The 15,989-nt window shown below is 36.6% G+C and overlaps 3 protein-coding genes and 1 non-coding gene across 9 annotated transcripts; 2 read left to right on the top strand and 2 right to left on the bottom strand.

The window, feature by feature from the left end:
- Positions 1-457: 457 nt before the first annotated feature.
- LOC105176232 (ENTH/VHS family protein) lies at positions 458-5,685 on the bottom strand. Of its 5 annotated transcripts, none has more exons than XM_020698630.2 (8): positions 5,365-5,685; positions 4,248-4,388; positions 3,696-3,943; positions 2,949-3,068; positions 2,704-2,860; positions 2,443-2,582; positions 2,295-2,330; positions 458-1,561 (listed from the first exon to the last, which is right to left on the bottom strand). In XM_020698630.2, exons 2-8 carry the CDS (start codon positions 4,321-4,323, stop codon positions 758-760), a joined length of 1,581 nt encoding a protein of 526 aa, XP_020554289.1. In that variant the 5' UTR covers positions 4,324-4,388; positions 5,365-5,685; the 3' UTR covers positions 458-757. The 5 variants fall into 5 exon arrangements, with proteins under 5 accessions (XP_020554289.1, XP_011097264.1, XP_011097266.1 ...); XM_011098962.3 differs by having other exon boundaries at positions 4,248-4,393; positions 5,365-5,684; XM_011098964.3 differs by having other exon boundaries at positions 2,719-2,860; positions 4,248-4,393; positions 5,365-5,684.
- A 1,178-nt stretch (positions 5,686-6,863) lies between these two features.
- On the top strand, positions 6,864-9,515 carry LOC105176231 (exocyst complex component EXO70C2). Its single transcript, XM_011098961.3, has one exon. The coding sequence runs from the start codon at positions 7,001-7,003 to the stop codon at positions 9,221-9,223; it is 2,223 nt and encodes a 740-aa protein (XP_011097263.1). The 5' UTR covers positions 6,864-7,000; the 3' UTR covers positions 9,224-9,515.
- Positions 9,516-11,096: 1,581 nt separating this feature from the next.
- On the top strand, positions 11,097-15,325 carry LOC105176230 (putative serine/threonine-protein kinase PBL7). 2 transcript variants are annotated; one of them, XM_020698582.2, is made up of 5 exons: positions 11,097-11,408; positions 12,691-12,876; positions 13,019-13,208; positions 14,019-14,410; positions 14,734-15,325. In XM_020698582.2, the coding sequence occupies exons 1-5, from the start codon at positions 11,280-11,282 to the stop codon at positions 15,130-15,132; spliced, it is 1,296 nt and encodes a 431-aa protein (XP_020554241.2). In that variant the 5' UTR covers positions 11,097-11,279; the 3' UTR covers positions 15,133-15,325. The 2 variants fall into 2 exon arrangements, with proteins under 2 accessions (XP_020554241.2, XP_011097262.1); XM_011098960.3 differs by having other exon boundaries at positions 11,098-11,408; positions 12,686-12,876.
- Positions 15,326-15,817: 492 nt separating this feature from the next.
- TRNAQ-UUG (transfer RNA glutamine (anticodon UUG)) lies at positions 15,818-15,889 on the bottom strand. The gene has a single exon. It is a non-coding gene; the product is annotated as a tRNA-Gln (tRNA).
- Positions 15,890-15,989: the final 100 nt, after the last annotated feature.

The following is a 15,989-nucleotide window of genomic DNA, read 5'->3' as shown; positions in this document are numbered from 1 at the left end:
ACCACAGTATAGGAATTAAACTCTATAATTAATTAGTATGTTCTCCAGCATTTTTATAATTTGCGCACTGCCCCCCCCCCCCCCCCCCCCCCCGCAAAATACACATATATAGTAAACAAATTAATATCAGTCGACTGATCTTTGTCTTTTGAATCGGCAAAACATAATTTTCTGTAATCATCATATTGTTTAATGCATGCATTAATAATCTCGTTAGGAACTGCAATAGATTTGCCGGCGGTTTGTTCGTCAAAGGTAATTAATTACGAGGCCTAATATAAGAGTAAGTTTTCTCGTTTACATGCAACAGGGCTAGCACCCAACTCCGAGATCTCAAAAATATGTCCATCTTCAATATTAGTGTGTGTAATACATACATATATATATACATACGACAAGCCCCTAAGATCACTATTAATCTGTTCTCCACAAGTAAATGTTCTAATTGAGTCACGGGTGCCCAAACAAACACGGCCATCCCTTCGTATATTAACTTACAATGTAATATAGAACAATAATATGCATCAACTTCCTCTTTTTATCTGCCACATCAACTAAACAGAAATCATCCTGACTCAACACCAGTTCATTAAGTTAAGAAATCTAAGGTTACAAACATCTAACAAGAATTCCCGAAACCTACATATGCATGCATATTCCAAATATTTGAAAAGCCTTCTTGTAAGAATGGCAAGGAAGCTTCACTTGGCTTGAAATTGCCAACACTCCACTTCAAACATAACACAGATCACTAATTCTACTGATGCCCCATAGGGGCCATTGGCAGGGTTGACGGCTGGTCATAGAAACCACCTTCTGTTGGGTAACTCTCATAACCATTCGGTGGTGGAGCAAATGTAGAAGCCCCACTGATTGGAGGCCCAACAGAAGCATAACTATGTAGGGTTGCTGGCAGTTGTTGGTTCATGTTATAGCCATATGGCCCACTCGGCATTGGCATGGCGGTTTGCATATATTGGGGCACTTGATATGGCTGCATGGGTGGTGGCAGTGGTGGCAATGGAGGAGGAGACGATGGAGGAGGAGGAGGTGGTGGTTGTTCATTTTGATTTAGCTCCTGTGAGGTGGTTGACAGATTCCGTTGCAGCTGTTCAGAATGTGAAAAGGGTGGGACTGCTGATTGGGAGTTTTGCAGAGGAACATAAGTAGGGTGATCATTCTCAATCTTAGCCCTCTTCTCAGAAGGATAATCACTAGATGACTCCTTAACTGGATTTCCTATGACTCCTTCTGATGCAAGAGAAGAGAGGACGTAAGTCAGCATCTGGGCTGAAGATGCTGACGCAGCAAGTTTTGCTGCCACCGCAGCTGCTGCAGATTTAGGATCTTCCTCCACGCCACCTGATTTTCCACCAAAAGACACCTGTCTTGTGTAAGTCACTGAGGTCGACTGCTCAGCTGTCCCAGGTATAGGATTCTGTGGAGCCTGAGAGGCTGGACTTCCGTTTCCACTCTGCTCAGAGAGAATCTGTCCATCGCCATTCCCACCATGTAGTTGCCTGCAAATACTGCTGGCTTGTTCTGAGTGCGACTGTGCTGCCTGACAATGAGAAAGAATAAAGAAAGTCACATGGTCAGGAGAACAAAACTGAGTTTCCCAAAATGGTTCTCATCTTGTGGACATCAGACTCCTGCAGAGATTTTTCTTAAAAACAATAACATTGAAGCCATCTTTAACCAATCCTAACAAATGTAAGATGAAAATTAATTGTTAATGACATATCACAAAATTCAGCATTACAACAGACAATAAACTTGACAAATCCCAATAACGATTCAGTTAACATCAGCAGCTTTCCTTGAACAAGTGACATAAAAGAGTCCCACAGGGGAAGCAAAGGGACCAGTGCCTTGGGGTCCTGTACGGAGAATACTTCAGCAATCCATGATGATGTGTAAACTATAAACCACATGCGCATAAAATTTTCAAGATATCAACATTCATCAAAACACGATACAACCAGTAAGCTCAACTTAACACAATAAAATCGTACCCATACTTAAATGGAGATACTTCAGTTCACAAAAGAATTTCCTAAAGTTCTTTGATTTATCTCTTTTTTTTTCTTTTTAATGCTTCAGATCCCATAAAGTTGTTTATTTGATGAAAATTAAGGAATGAGTCTATAAGAGTTTCTATTACCTCTGGACACATGAATAACCAAGAAAGTTGAACCAGTTCTCAGCCACTGTAAAGTGATGCTATAACATAACATGATCCAAATAAGCCATTTCAAAAGGTTCAGAGGAACAAAATGAGCAAAATGAATTACCTGAAGTTGATTGCGGACCTCTTCCAGCTTATACTCCTGCGAACAATATAAGAAGCTTAACCTTAGAAGAACCAACATAAGGTAAACAAAACAGCCAAAACATATACATCTTACATTCACAATACACATAAGCTCCAAAACAGTATACCTGCTCCTGCAGAGCCTCCCGCAAAATAGACAAAAGGTTTTCTCTAGAAGATTCGACAACAGTTAGCTGCTCAATGCAATCCCTTAATATTGCTTGCTGCCCCTTAAGCTCATCTCTGATATTACCATTAACATGAGCTGCTTCACATTTCCAACATCAAAGCAAAGAACAAGGAGAGGAAAACGGAAAGAGATGAATGAGGCATCAGATGTCATGAGAGAAATAACATGAGAAAAATGCATAAGAAAAACAAATAAGTACCTAATCTATAATCACCATTAGTATCTTTATTAACTTTCTCAATAAAACCGATGGCATTTCTACACTTGTTAAAAATGGCATCTTCATCCAGTTGACTGCCATAGACAGCTTGATAACCTGAAACCAATTTGTCCAATGCATTTCCACCAGGCGGCCTCTGTTTGCATGCGACAAAAAGAAACAATAATCAAATATTGCATCATAAATGATGCACATAAAAACATTCATCAAATAAATGCATTTACCAGTTTGTGTCCCGCAAGCTTCGGGTTTCTACTGCCATTGTCCAATGGCCTTTTAACAAACTCTTCCTTAAGAATTTGGCCCCTCGAGCCAAATACTTTCCGCTCCTCCCAGATACTTATCTGAATGTTGTAAAATAAATTTAAATTACAGTATAAGCAGCATCCATATTATTTGTTTTAAAAATAACAAGCTGAGGACATGTCATGTTACTTACACAGAAAATAAGCAATTTCGCATTCACTAGTAACAATTCATGCATGGAAATTTCAACTATCCACGCAAAGTAGTAGCTATTTATTAACGGAAAGTTGGAAATGAGCAGAGCTTTGCTTGGAAAAGCAAAGGAATTTGATAGAAGACCTTCAAAGTATAAGTATCCTTTCATGTAGGCACTGTAATACTGCATACATGCAAAATCTAGAAAACATAACTACATTAAAAATTGAATCTGAAATGTCACAGAAAACAGGAAAGTTGGAAGAGAGCAGCTCCTAAAGACATATACAAGTATTTCCTCAGAGTCTCACATTAGCTATTTTTGAGGTGCTTCACCAGGTCCTATGTCTACAGTTTCCCCTTTTCAATGTCATCATCAGATTTCGTTCATCTCCTCAAGCATTTGATATCCTCTATTGAGTTTATAAGTCATAATCACTTCGGATTTATAGTATCTTCAAAAATCTTTTCACGAGTAGAACAGGAATTATATCTTTCTCCCGTGTAATTCACAGAAACGATAATCATACCAAGCGCAGAGCAGCATTTCGTCCAAACTCATCACCATTTTCAATTACATCACGAAGACAATCTGGAAGAACCTTCCAAAACTCCGCCACAAACTCGGCACCCTTTCGCCTGCTATTTTGGATAATATCGTTTGCAAGATATAGAAAAGCCAACCGTTGTTCACGAGGAGCACAATGAAATTGTCTATCCCATGTTTCAACAACTTGTGTTGCTTTGTTCATGTGAAAAATACACCAATGTGATAGAGCTTAATTCCGTCAAGGAGATACTAACAAAAAAGCTGTACATATCACTGAATTAATAATAAAAAATTGCCGTTTGAATAAATGTTTTCCTATTGTCTTTGTATGCTAATAAATATCTACTCGTAAGTAACTAGATTTAGCAATACCAAACATAAATTTAACAGCATGGAGAACTTCAATGAGCATCTCAACATGGATTCAATTGCAAGGGAATTGATAGGTATACAAATATAATTAGCACTAAATGCCAACAAAAAGCTATCAGAAGACATAAGTTTGTCAGGAGGTAACAAAACAGTAGGATACTCTCAATGCTCTGCTGTGAGCTGTTGAGCTTCACCAGCTTATCAGCCAAAATCTGAGGATTAAAAGTACTTCCCATGGTTCCTAGCCAAAAGTCTGCCTGGCGGAGTCCCTAGGCAGACCCAATAAAGACTACAGAAGGCACTATTCTGCAAGAAAAGATAAAATCAGTGAGGCATTCCATCACCTTGACCACAATATAAGTTAGGTAGAGAGTACCCCGAAAATGAACAGCCGGATAACCTAGCATCAAGTTTATCAAGTGATAAGCTCATAAGCATTAACTATCAATCTCATTAAATTCTGCAACATACTAAATTGCACTCTGGCAGCAAGTGCATGCATGAAAACTAAATTGTTGTTCCGGTAGCCATCCTGTGTGCTTAGTGAGCCATCAAATTGCCTAAATCATAATTGATGCACCAATGACATATTTATAACTTAAAAAACTCTGCACAACAGAACTGGTCATAAATATTTTAGCACTCATGCATGCGAGCCACATTTTTCCCAATATGTAAGGAAAAAAATTCAAAAAAGTATATCCACGTGTTTGAAAAAATGAGTTATGGATATCGTCCTTCAAATTTTTCAAATACTAACCCCTTCCTGCCTCATCATCACCACAGAGAAATAGTTTTTGAAGCTACCGATCATGAAAATCAATAAACAAGCAGAAAATGTTAACAAGTGATGATATATACATACATAACCTTCAACAAAAAAAATATCAAATCAAGACCATTGATTAAGTGGAATATTCGTCAACCTACAAACACAAATATTTCCAATCGAGAGGTAAATACATCAATGCATCAGTGTTAAAACTTAATTCCCAAAATTTATGCAATTAACTCATAGAAATTACTGGCAGACAAAATGAACAGAAACAACAATTCTTGGAGCTAGAAAGTTAAATGAAGTCAATTACTGTCAATAAAGCAATACATCAATTCCCTGGAACATAAAAAATATCAGATAAGAAGAAAGACCAAAGTATTAAGCAATTAAGAGCAGAAAAAAAATGAACGAGAAGTAGAGCAAAAGTGCTAAACCCTAAACGTAAAAGCCAAGCAACAAAGAAATAGTAGATAACTGCATGCTAGCTTAAGAAACCAACCTTTTTTCACTAAGAAAGCAGGGGCATTAAAGTATATGATAGTGAAGTGATGGTCCTGGAATTAAATTAGGGATTTCTGTTGTGCCTGAAATTGAATAGCGAAAAGAGGTCCCAAGTTACTCCGAGGGGTTTGGATTGTTTGTATGTGCGAGGTGTGGAAATTATTTGGAGTTGGGGGGAGGCAAGAATTGGATGGAAATTAGGGTTTCGTTGTTGCTGGTGAAGATTGAAGTTTGAAGGAAGGAGGGGAGGGGAGATATTTTAGAGTTGGGAGTAGAGTAGAATAGAGAAGATTGATTGTAAGAGAAAAAAGATGGGGTGAAAGGGGAATTTCCGAGAGTATCCTTGAGTCAGTCTTAGATAGATGGGTCATGACACATGAATATGATGATGACGCCAATGCCATCCATATCAGCTGAGGTAAGTACACAAGTTGATTTGAGGGACTGTTTTGTCAATTCTCATTCTAATGATCATTTCAATCAACCACCTTCATATTATTATTGTTTCATAATAGATATTATTGCCTAATATCTCTATTTTTATTTAACTATGAATCAACAAAACCATCCATTCCAACCATTTTTTTTTTTTTTGGAATAACTGTTTTTTTAAATTTGATATAATTATATATAATTTTTTAATAATTTAAATAATTATATCTAATACTTCTAATGTTTGTTTTTATTTAACAAATAGATTCTTTCGTTAGTTAAAATTTATTAAATTTATTGATATTAACAAAAAAATTTGACTGAAAATCGATATTTGTCCTTAATTGATTTATTACTGACTTACGGCATGTTAATAAATATTTCGTAACTAAACAGGGGTGAAAATATATCACATCACATGTATTCATGTGTGAAGATATACAAAGGTAATTTGATTATAAAAATACTTATTGGACCTGCAATAAATCAGCTATAAATCATTTGGGAGTAAATATGATTTGTTATCCAATTTTGTTGTTAATATCAAAGAAAATTTAATGAATTCTAATTAACTTATTTGTTAGACAAAAATAAATCTTAAAAGAGTACTAAATATAATTTTTTAAATTACATATAATTACATTAAATCAAAGAAGAGGAGTATAATTATCTTTTTTTTATTTTACTACATAAAATATAGTAGGAGAATTTCATACATAATTAAAAGAGATGCCAAAAGTTAAGGGTGACTTGTCCTTATAAATACACACATGTAATAAAATAATAAATGATAATAATATATGTGTTGGATTTTGAAAAGCACATACTAATGGGGCGATGGGGGCAGTCTAAGGACCTCTCCTTCTGGAACTTTTTGTTTATTCTTTATTTTTATTATTACAGAAAATGAAAACGCAGAAGAATGTGATAGTGGTGGAGAGCACGATTGGTCAACACCCATTCTGCCCCCTAATAACAGATCCACGAACTCTCCTCTCATCCCATGAATACTTGTCTCCTTTCCCATCTCCCAAAACTAACTACCATAACTACCACCCTTTCAATTTTCTCCTCCAAAATTATGTTATGTTTCTTTCACCCTTCACTTTCGGCTTTGCATCATCATTCCTCTCTTTCTTTCACCCCCACCCCCACCCCCTTTCTCTTACCCTTTCACCAACAAATTAACTCTTCACTCCCCCATGGATCCCGAGAAAGACAAACCCCTTCCTCAAACATCTCCCACTTCTGCTGCAACCACCACCGCCACCGACGACAACAACCATGATCATAATACTACCACCACCGACCACGATAACAACATCATCAACAATGACAGCAGCAGCAGCAGCAATGATCACCGTCCTGATGATCAGGGTTCGCCTCAACAAAACCTTGGTGATGACACCACGAAGCAGGAGGCCGAGCCCGATCCTGATCTTGATCCTCAGAAGGCTGAAACCATCGATTCTGATATCAATGAGCAACCACAATCTGCTGCAGATCAAGTAAATCTCCAGGAAACTACTCCCCCTTTTTCTCTTGACCTCAACAAAGTTTCTGAAGAAGTTGATCAATACATTTCCACATTGTCCACCTCAAAAGGAGATGAATCCACCCCCCCAGCAGAAGTCCCCACTTTTGTCCACCAATTCGCGCTTCTTATTGAAGCCAAAATTGTGGATTATGAATCCAGTGAAAACCCCGTGAAATGGAGTCAACTGGAGCAGGAAGATTCGACTTCATTTCTTGAAGCCACCTTGCGACTTTCGTCCCTCTCAAAGGCCATTTCAGAACTCTCCTCAGAGCACAAGCACGCTCATTTCGTCAACCGCATTGGTGGGGTTCTTCAGCGTGCAATGTCATACATCGAGGAAGAATTCAAGTCGCTTATTGAAGATTACAGGATCCATGATTCAGATCACAGTAATAGCAACGACACAAAGCCTAAGCAACCTACATCATCAACCCCGAATGAAGAATCAGACGAAAACCCACCCCCCGAATCAGCTCCCGTAGAAGACAACAATTTTCCAGGATATTCTGAAGAGATTTTATCAGACTTGCTTAGATTGTCAAAAGCAATGATTGCAGGAGGCTATGAAATGGAGTGTTGCCAGGTATACTTTGTGGCACGAAGAAATGCTCTGGAAGAGAGCCTGCAAAAGTTTGGATTTGAGAAACATAGCATCGACGACGTGCAGAAAATGCACTGGGAATCACTAGAGAGAGAGATCGCGAACTGGATCAGAACATTTAAGCAATGCGCCTCCGTGCACTTTACCGGCGAACGCAGGCTCTCTCAGGCCCTATTCTCGGATCATCCTTTGATGTCGGAGAGCCTGTTTTGCAGCCTGTCGCAGGGCGTAATACTTCAACTCCTCAATTTTGCGGATGCTGTTGCGCTAACAAAGCGCGCTGCCGAGAAGCTGTTCAAGTTTCTTGATCTGTATGAGGCATTGAGAGATATCCTCCCAATAATCGATAATTTATTCGCGGAAGAATCGTTGACTGAGGTTAAGAGAGAGGCCTCAATGATAAAAGGCCGTATGGGGGAGGCCATGATTTCGATTTTTGTGGACCTAGAGAACTCAATCAAGGCTGATTCAGGAAAGACTCCAGTTCCAGGCGGTGCAGTTCATCCATTGACTCGCTACACTATGAATTACCTGAAATACGCATGTGAGTATAAGGAAACGCTGGAGCAAGTCTTCAAGGAGCATCAGAAGATAGAAAGAGCAGATTCAGCAACAGGATCAGATTTCAATTACCAATCACAAGCAGCCCAGAATCCCAACAACAACGACAACAACAACAACAACGCGGTGGTGAAGCAATCCCCGTTCCAAACTCAGATAACGAAGGTGATGGATTTGCTAGATGCAAACATCGAGAGCAAATCAAAGCTCTACAAAGACCACGCATTGAGCTCCATTTTCATGATGAACAATGGGAGATACATTCTGCAGAAGGTAAGGGGGGCAAATGAAATAAATAGACTAATGGGTGACTCGTGGTGCAGAAAAAGATCATCGGAGCTGAGGCAATATCACAAGAACTACCAGCGCGAGACGTGGGGAAGATTGTTGAGTTGTTTGCATCCGGATGGGTTGATGAACAACGGAAAAGTAGTGAAGCCAGTACTTAAGGAGAGATTCAAGAGTTTCAACGCCATGTTTGATGAAATACACAAGACACAGACTAGTTGGGTGGTTAGTGATGAGCAGCTTCAGTCGGAGCTGAGGGTTTCAATATCAAACATGGTTATTCCGGCTTACAGGTCTTTCTTGGGAAGGTACAGTCAGGTGTTCACTCCAGGCAGGCAGACCGAGAAGTATGTAAAGTATCAGGCAGAAGACATTGAAACGTATATTGATGAACTTTTTGATGGGAGTGCAGCTCAAATGGGAAGAAGGAGACCATAAAGAAAGCTGAATTACATACAAAAATGCTAGTGAGCCGACCACAGTTTTTGATCCATGATTTCTCGCGTCTGCACTATTTTAGTCTCAGTTCTGATGATTCCACACTTGATAATTCTAGCATTTATGTAATTATGAAGATTATAGTTTATACAGTTTTGAAAAAGTGATCAATCGCATAACAAATACATCACATTTGTTGTTTTGTTGATTGAGTTTCATCAAATATAATTTGTGTAAGAATTTTTTTGCAAGCAAGGGGCATCCCTCACCTGTCAACTTTACCCACTTTTATTACCACTTCCCCTATCTTATTGGGGCATTACTCAATTTTTATTTATTAAAAAAAATTTCATATTTCATTTTTTATGTATCAGCTTCACTAATTTGTACTCTTAGATTAGGTGATTATACCAATATATATATATATATGTATATATACATACTCGTGAGAAAGAAAAAAACAGAACAAGGAGAAAAATCCAGGCCTCATCCTATCCAATCTTATTTTTTTGAAGAAAAAAATAAAAAAATAATTGGCTGAGATGATGAGTTTTGAGAAATAAATTAACCATGCTGTATATAATGGGATAATTACACTTTCTTCCCCTAAAATTAGGAGTAATTACACGTAAATTTTCTATTATTTGAAAATTTGCATCTTGCACTTTTGATGTTTGTTTTCGTCTAACAAATAAGTTCTTTTGTTAGTCAAAATTCATCGAATTTGCTGATATTAACAAAAAAATTGAAAAAAAGTCTATATTCAACTACGATTGACTTATTAATTACAAGTCAAATAAATATTTTTAAGACCAAATTACCCTCATACGTATTCACGCGTTAATGCATGAAAGAAGATATGTCTTCATCGTTATAAGGGTAGTTTAGTCGAAAAAATTTTTTTTGACTTGTAATAGTTCAGTAATAATTCAATTGAGGGTTAATATCAATTTTCATTCAATTTTTTTTATTGGTAATATCAACAAATTTGATAAATTTTAATTAATGAAGGGACTTATTTATTAGATTGAAGCAAATCCAAAATGTGCTAAATATAATTTTTCAAATTATAAAAAATTTACGTATGATTACGTTAAATTTTGAGGGAGGAGATTGTAATTTTCCCATATATAATTCAATGAGTATCCACCAGCATCATACAAAAAGTATAGACACCAAGCTTTTTAATGTAAAATTGGAAACAAAATATACATGAGTATCAACGAGACCAACGTAATTTTTGAACATGTAATTGAATGACAATAAAACTATTTCAATGATAACTGACGTGATATATGTAAATATTTGGTAAGAAATTAATAACGTGTAATAATTAAAGTTGATGTATGTGAATTTCTTTTAAAAATTAGTGAAATACAATGTTTTTAAAATTTGATTAAACTGCTCGTTTTCAATCAAATTATTCCAGAACCGACCAAGCTAGTCCGGTTCAACAAAAAATTCTTCATGTTTCGAAAATAGGTTAAAATTCCCAGCCGTATTTTGTAAACAATTCAACAAAAAAACATTAGGAAAACATTTAATCAGTTCTGGAATAAAGTTATCAATATAATTTTTTTATAATTTAAAATTTTAAAAATTAAAAAAATTAAAGAAAAGGCACATGGATGGTATGAAATCACGTGGGAATGGGAAGATAAATTGCTCTATTTTAAAAAATATAAAAAGTAATTTGATATTCTTTTTATAAAAAATAATTTGTTCTTTACGATATTATAAAATTTAATTGCATTAAGGAAAAAAAAAATTCCGATGTTTCCGTTCTTTATTGATATTGGAAAATGGAAGAACAGGGATCACAGGCAAGACAAAATAGCCAACTCAGCAGACAGACGAAAAGCGCATGCCGTCTGTTGATTGGTACTGAAAAATAGAAATTCCAGCAGGTTTCTTCATTTGCAATCCCCACGTGTGTGTGTGTGTGTGTCTGAAATACCTCGTAAATCTCCCTTCCAAAACTTGTGATTATTCTGACCTAATTAATTAATTAATTAATTAATCAATTCCTGCCTCCGCTCCGTATTTCCGTTTCCGAATGTTGAGTGGTTGGGTTTGTAGAAAATGGGGCATTGTCCATGCTTTGGTAGAAAAAACAAGGGCACAAAATCCAAAAACGACGACAACAAGGATGAAAAGCCACCTCTTAACCTTAATAAATCTTCAGGTAAAGTTCAATTCTTTTGCTATCTCTTCTCTTTTTCTAATTTCTTCTTTTCGTGTTTGCGGTGTTTCCCGATTTCTCAATCTGCGGTCGATTTCTCAGTGTATGTACGTCACTATTTTGTTGGTTCAGTGATTGATTGAGTAATTCTTGGATACTTCCACTCTCTTTCTTTAGTGCTGGTAACATTTTGTTTACAAACAATTCGCACTAATATTTTTTTCTTGTTTTCTTTCCTGGTGAACTTCTTTAATGCTTCCGGCTTCTGGAAATAGTGCTACCTTTTGGTTCAAATGATTTATCATCATCATGCATCATTCCCTATAAAAGAAATATTTGATGATGCAGCCATGCAGGGTTTGAGTTCCATGATTCATGTTAATACCGACTTAAAATTTACATCCAGTGTCAATTGTATTAAGGAAATTCGTTCTTTAGCAATATTTGGGTTACGCAAGGGGAGAGCATTATTGCTTTCCATTATACAGTATCAAAGGGATAATTTTTTTTCCTTTTTCCTTTTGACGAGTATCGGAAGGATAATTAGTAGTATTTAGATTTGGATGTTGCTAATATGACGACGGCTGGATGGTGCATACTCTGAGAGAAGGATAAAATAAGGAAGAAGGTAGACTTTAGCTAGGAATAACAGTTAGATCACTGCATCATATGTCCTTTTTGCTTCTAAAGATTTGAAAACTTGACTACTCTTGGCAATACACTTCCATCTTATTTTTGGTTGTGTTTAGTTTTTTCCAAATTATCTCCTATACAAATGCTGGTACGGAAGCCAAATATCATGAAAAAGAGAAAGCTTCAAAGTCCAGTGCTTACACCGTTTAAAGTACGGACACAGTGGTTGGAGATACAGGGACCATTGCCAATCTACACGTGTGATTTATTAGCACGATACAACAAGGGATTGAGGGTGCCAATAATCAGTCTATATCGGTGCATTGTGCACTTAAGAATATGTTGCCTTCAAGTGAACCACCCATCATCTGCATTGTAATACTTAACCATAGCATTGTAGAAAAAAATCCGTTGATTTTGACAATCGATACCTTTTCTTTATTTTATATAGAAATTCTGAATTATGTGTCATAAAAGAATTTGATTCTTAAACCATGTGAAACAAGTTATTACTGCAAAACCTTCCTGTCATTTGTTATTTTTTAAGATTTTGAATATTTATACTGCTTTATAAGCTTTTCAATGGTTGCATTACTTACCAACCCTTTCTTCTGTCCTAAAATGAAACCTTCTCAAAATGCTTAAAGTTAAGATAAATGAGAAATTAGAGCAGAAGTTGGATTTGTCAGTCACAGAGGACGATGATCATGCTCAAAGCAATGCTGTGACATTTTCTTACCGTGAGCTTGCAACTGCAACTAACAATTTTAGGAAAGAATCCTTTATTGGAGAAGGTGGTTTTGGTTCTGTGCACAAAGGAAAATTACGAAGTGGTCAGGTAATCCTCTATTGCAGAGAAAAAAATTTTATCACAGATTGAGGTTAAAAACAAAAAATATTTTTTATACTTTTCTCTGTGTTTTTTACATTTTCTTTTATAGCTGCTAGTATATGAGGCATAATTTTGCAACTGTTGGCAGATTGTTGCAGTTAAGCAGCTAAATCATTCTGGTTTACAAGGTGACAAGGAGTTTCTGGTTGAGGTCCTCTTGCTTTCTCTCTTGCGTCACCCTAACCTTGTCAATTTGATTGGTTATTGTGCTGAGGGGGAGCAACGCCTTCTTGTATATGAATTTATGCCTTTTGGGTCTTTGGAGTGTCGCCTCCATGGTAATTCATCTTAACCTATCTAAAGCAGGATTGTTTTCCTTCTTTTCAAGTATTCATATTGTATACGTTTGACTGGAGAATAGTTCAGAATTGCTTCATTGCTCATAATTTTCCTCTTCCTCTGTCTCTCTTCACCCCTGCCCACCTCAATCTTAGCCACCATTTGGGATTTACATATTCTGTCCAATTGTGCATGACAAGTTGTTGTGTAACTGTGGTGCATCTCTTCGAATTATGATTAGAATGTGGTAATAATTGGTTGGTAACGGGAGGTTGCCATGGCTTAGGCAATCTGTATGAGCATAAAAGTTCTTTTCATTCTATATTCTTGTTATTTGTGATGTACTTGGTAGTAGGGTTTACACAGGTCGGACCCAACTCAATACTACAAGCACTTCATTAGATCTCAACATTTTCTTAATTGGCTCAACTGATCATAGGTTTATTCAGGTCCAACCCAAAAAGAAACTGAATGAAAATTCTCATTTAATTTTCACTAAGTTTTTCCTTTTTCTCCTTATCTTACGTGGCTTCAGGTGGTTTCTTCTTTTTTTTTTCCCTTTTTTTTTAGATCAAAAATTGTACAGAGCTGATCGTGTGGCTTTAGTAAATTTGCCATCCTGTTCTAGAGTTTTACCAAAAACAAAAACAAAAAGGGAGGGGGAAAAAGTTTCTTGTATGAGATCAAGTGGGTTATTTTTGCAGTGGATGATATTGGGACATCTGAGCCAGCACACACCTATTTCTAGCCCTTAATGATCTTGATTTATTTCAAACAACTCAAAGTGCTGCTTTGGATGTGCAATGCAGATCTTAAACCTCACTTGCAGCCATTGGATTGGAATACAAGGATGAAAATAGCAGCAGGTGCCACCAAAGGATTGAATTTCCTGCATAACGAAGCTAACCCTCCAGTTATCTACCGGGACCTAAAATCATCTAATATATTATTGGATGAAGGGTTCCATCCCAAACTTTCCGATTTTGGGCTTGCAAAGTTTGGGCCGAATGATGATAGGTCACATGTTTCCACTAGGGTTATGGGTACTCATGGATATTGTGCGCCTGAATATGCTAGCACTGGAAAACTTACCATGAAGTCAGATGTTTACACTTTCGGTGTAGTCTTGTTGGAGCTGATCACAGGACGCAGACCATTAGACATGACTCGTGGAGACGAAAAGTATATGCTTGTGGATTGGGTAAATTGCTAATACCTATATATGTTTAGTTTTCCATTTACGAAAATTTTATCAAATTTTTATGCAATCTCTTTGGTATCAACTGAGAGTCAGGCGAAAGACAAGATGTGAGTTTCCCAAGTGCACAAAGAAATCCTTGTGAAGTTATTAAGAGGATAAAAAAGTAGTTGTAAATATGGTACATAGAATGACACAGGTAAGTTTGCAGAGTTTTGCTGCCTAAAATCTCTGAAGAAGCACACTGTATATACACTAATTTCCATTGCACCTTATTGGTTATAATTGTCCTATGCAAGTGATTGAAACCTTATTTATTTTTGTAGGCACGTTCCATGTTGAAAGATGACAAGAACTTTGTTGGTCTAGCAGATCCATTACTGAAAGGCCAATTTTCAGAGCATAGCTTAGGCAAAGCCATGGAAGTGGCACTAATGTGTGTCCGAGATGATGCCCATTCACGGCCTAGCATGACTGAGGTGGTGCACGCCATGAATTATTTGACATCTCGGCGGTATGACCCCAATGCAGATTGTGGAAAGGACAGATGTGTGGCTGAGGGAGAAGGACAAATGGAGAATCCTCGAGAGCTGCATGAAAATTTAGAGGAAACAAGTTTGTTAAACAGAATTCAGGATCGTCAGCGTGCGGTTGCAGAGGCTAAGATGTGGGGGGAGACTTGGAGAGACAAAAGGCGACAGCAGACACAGAACGTTACTGGCTAGCTAGAAGATAGGAATCGATGATCATTAGCTGATAAGAGGAGTATGAGTCAATGCTTTTGTGGAAGAAGGCTCGTGACAAAATCTCCAAGAGTGATTTTTTAACACTATTTAATTGTCGTGATTTTCGAAATTTGCTGCCAACTCTATGGGGATGAATATACATACCATAAATATATGAGTTATAAGAATATAAGTGAAGCTTACTACGCTAATGCCACAACTTGGTTCATAGTACATGCATACAACATTCCCAGGATGATATTCTGTTGTCATTTTACAAATATATACTATGATCTGCCAATTTGACTTCTACCCTTGTTTTATCATCTTTTCTCTTTTAGTTTCATTCTTTAAATATACTTTTATATGATTGACGAGTACTTTTTCGGGCATCTTTTTTTTTTTTTTTTCTTGCCTGTCATTTTTTTAATTTTCTAAATTATTTTATTAATCTTCATTTTCTCATAACTTTTTCAAATTTTCCAATTTTTATCCAATTAACATGTATGTATATATATTTTTTAAATAATATTAATTTTTAAAATTGCAAATTAACTGTACAAGCACATTAGTTTGATAATGAACACTGTATTTAGTATGCCAAAAAGGAATAAGCTAAAAAATGAAACTCATCTTCAGTTTGATTGTGACAGTAGAAACCAAATATTAGAATTTCAAAAAGGGCAGGTCCCACCGGGAGTCGAACCCAGGTCGCTGGATTCAAAGTCCAGAGTGCTAACCACTACACCATGGAACCCTGCGTGCCTTTCAATCAAAATTATAGATATTAGTCTCAGTGTTACAATATAGCTCTAAAACTAAAAAAGAAAAATTTATCCTACAGAAAGATTATACAA

Source organism: Sesamum indicum, linkage group LG13 (genome assembly GCF_026168435.1).
Source record: "Sesamum indicum cultivar Baizhima isolate 11 linkage group LG13, ASM2616843v1, whole genome shotgun sequence".
Taxonomy (NCBI): Eukaryota; Viridiplantae; Streptophyta; class Magnoliopsida; order Lamiales; family Pedaliaceae; genus Sesamum; species Sesamum indicum.
The sequence above is the reverse complement of the archived record's forward strand: the minus strand, read 5'-3'. Positions and strand labels throughout refer to the sequence as shown.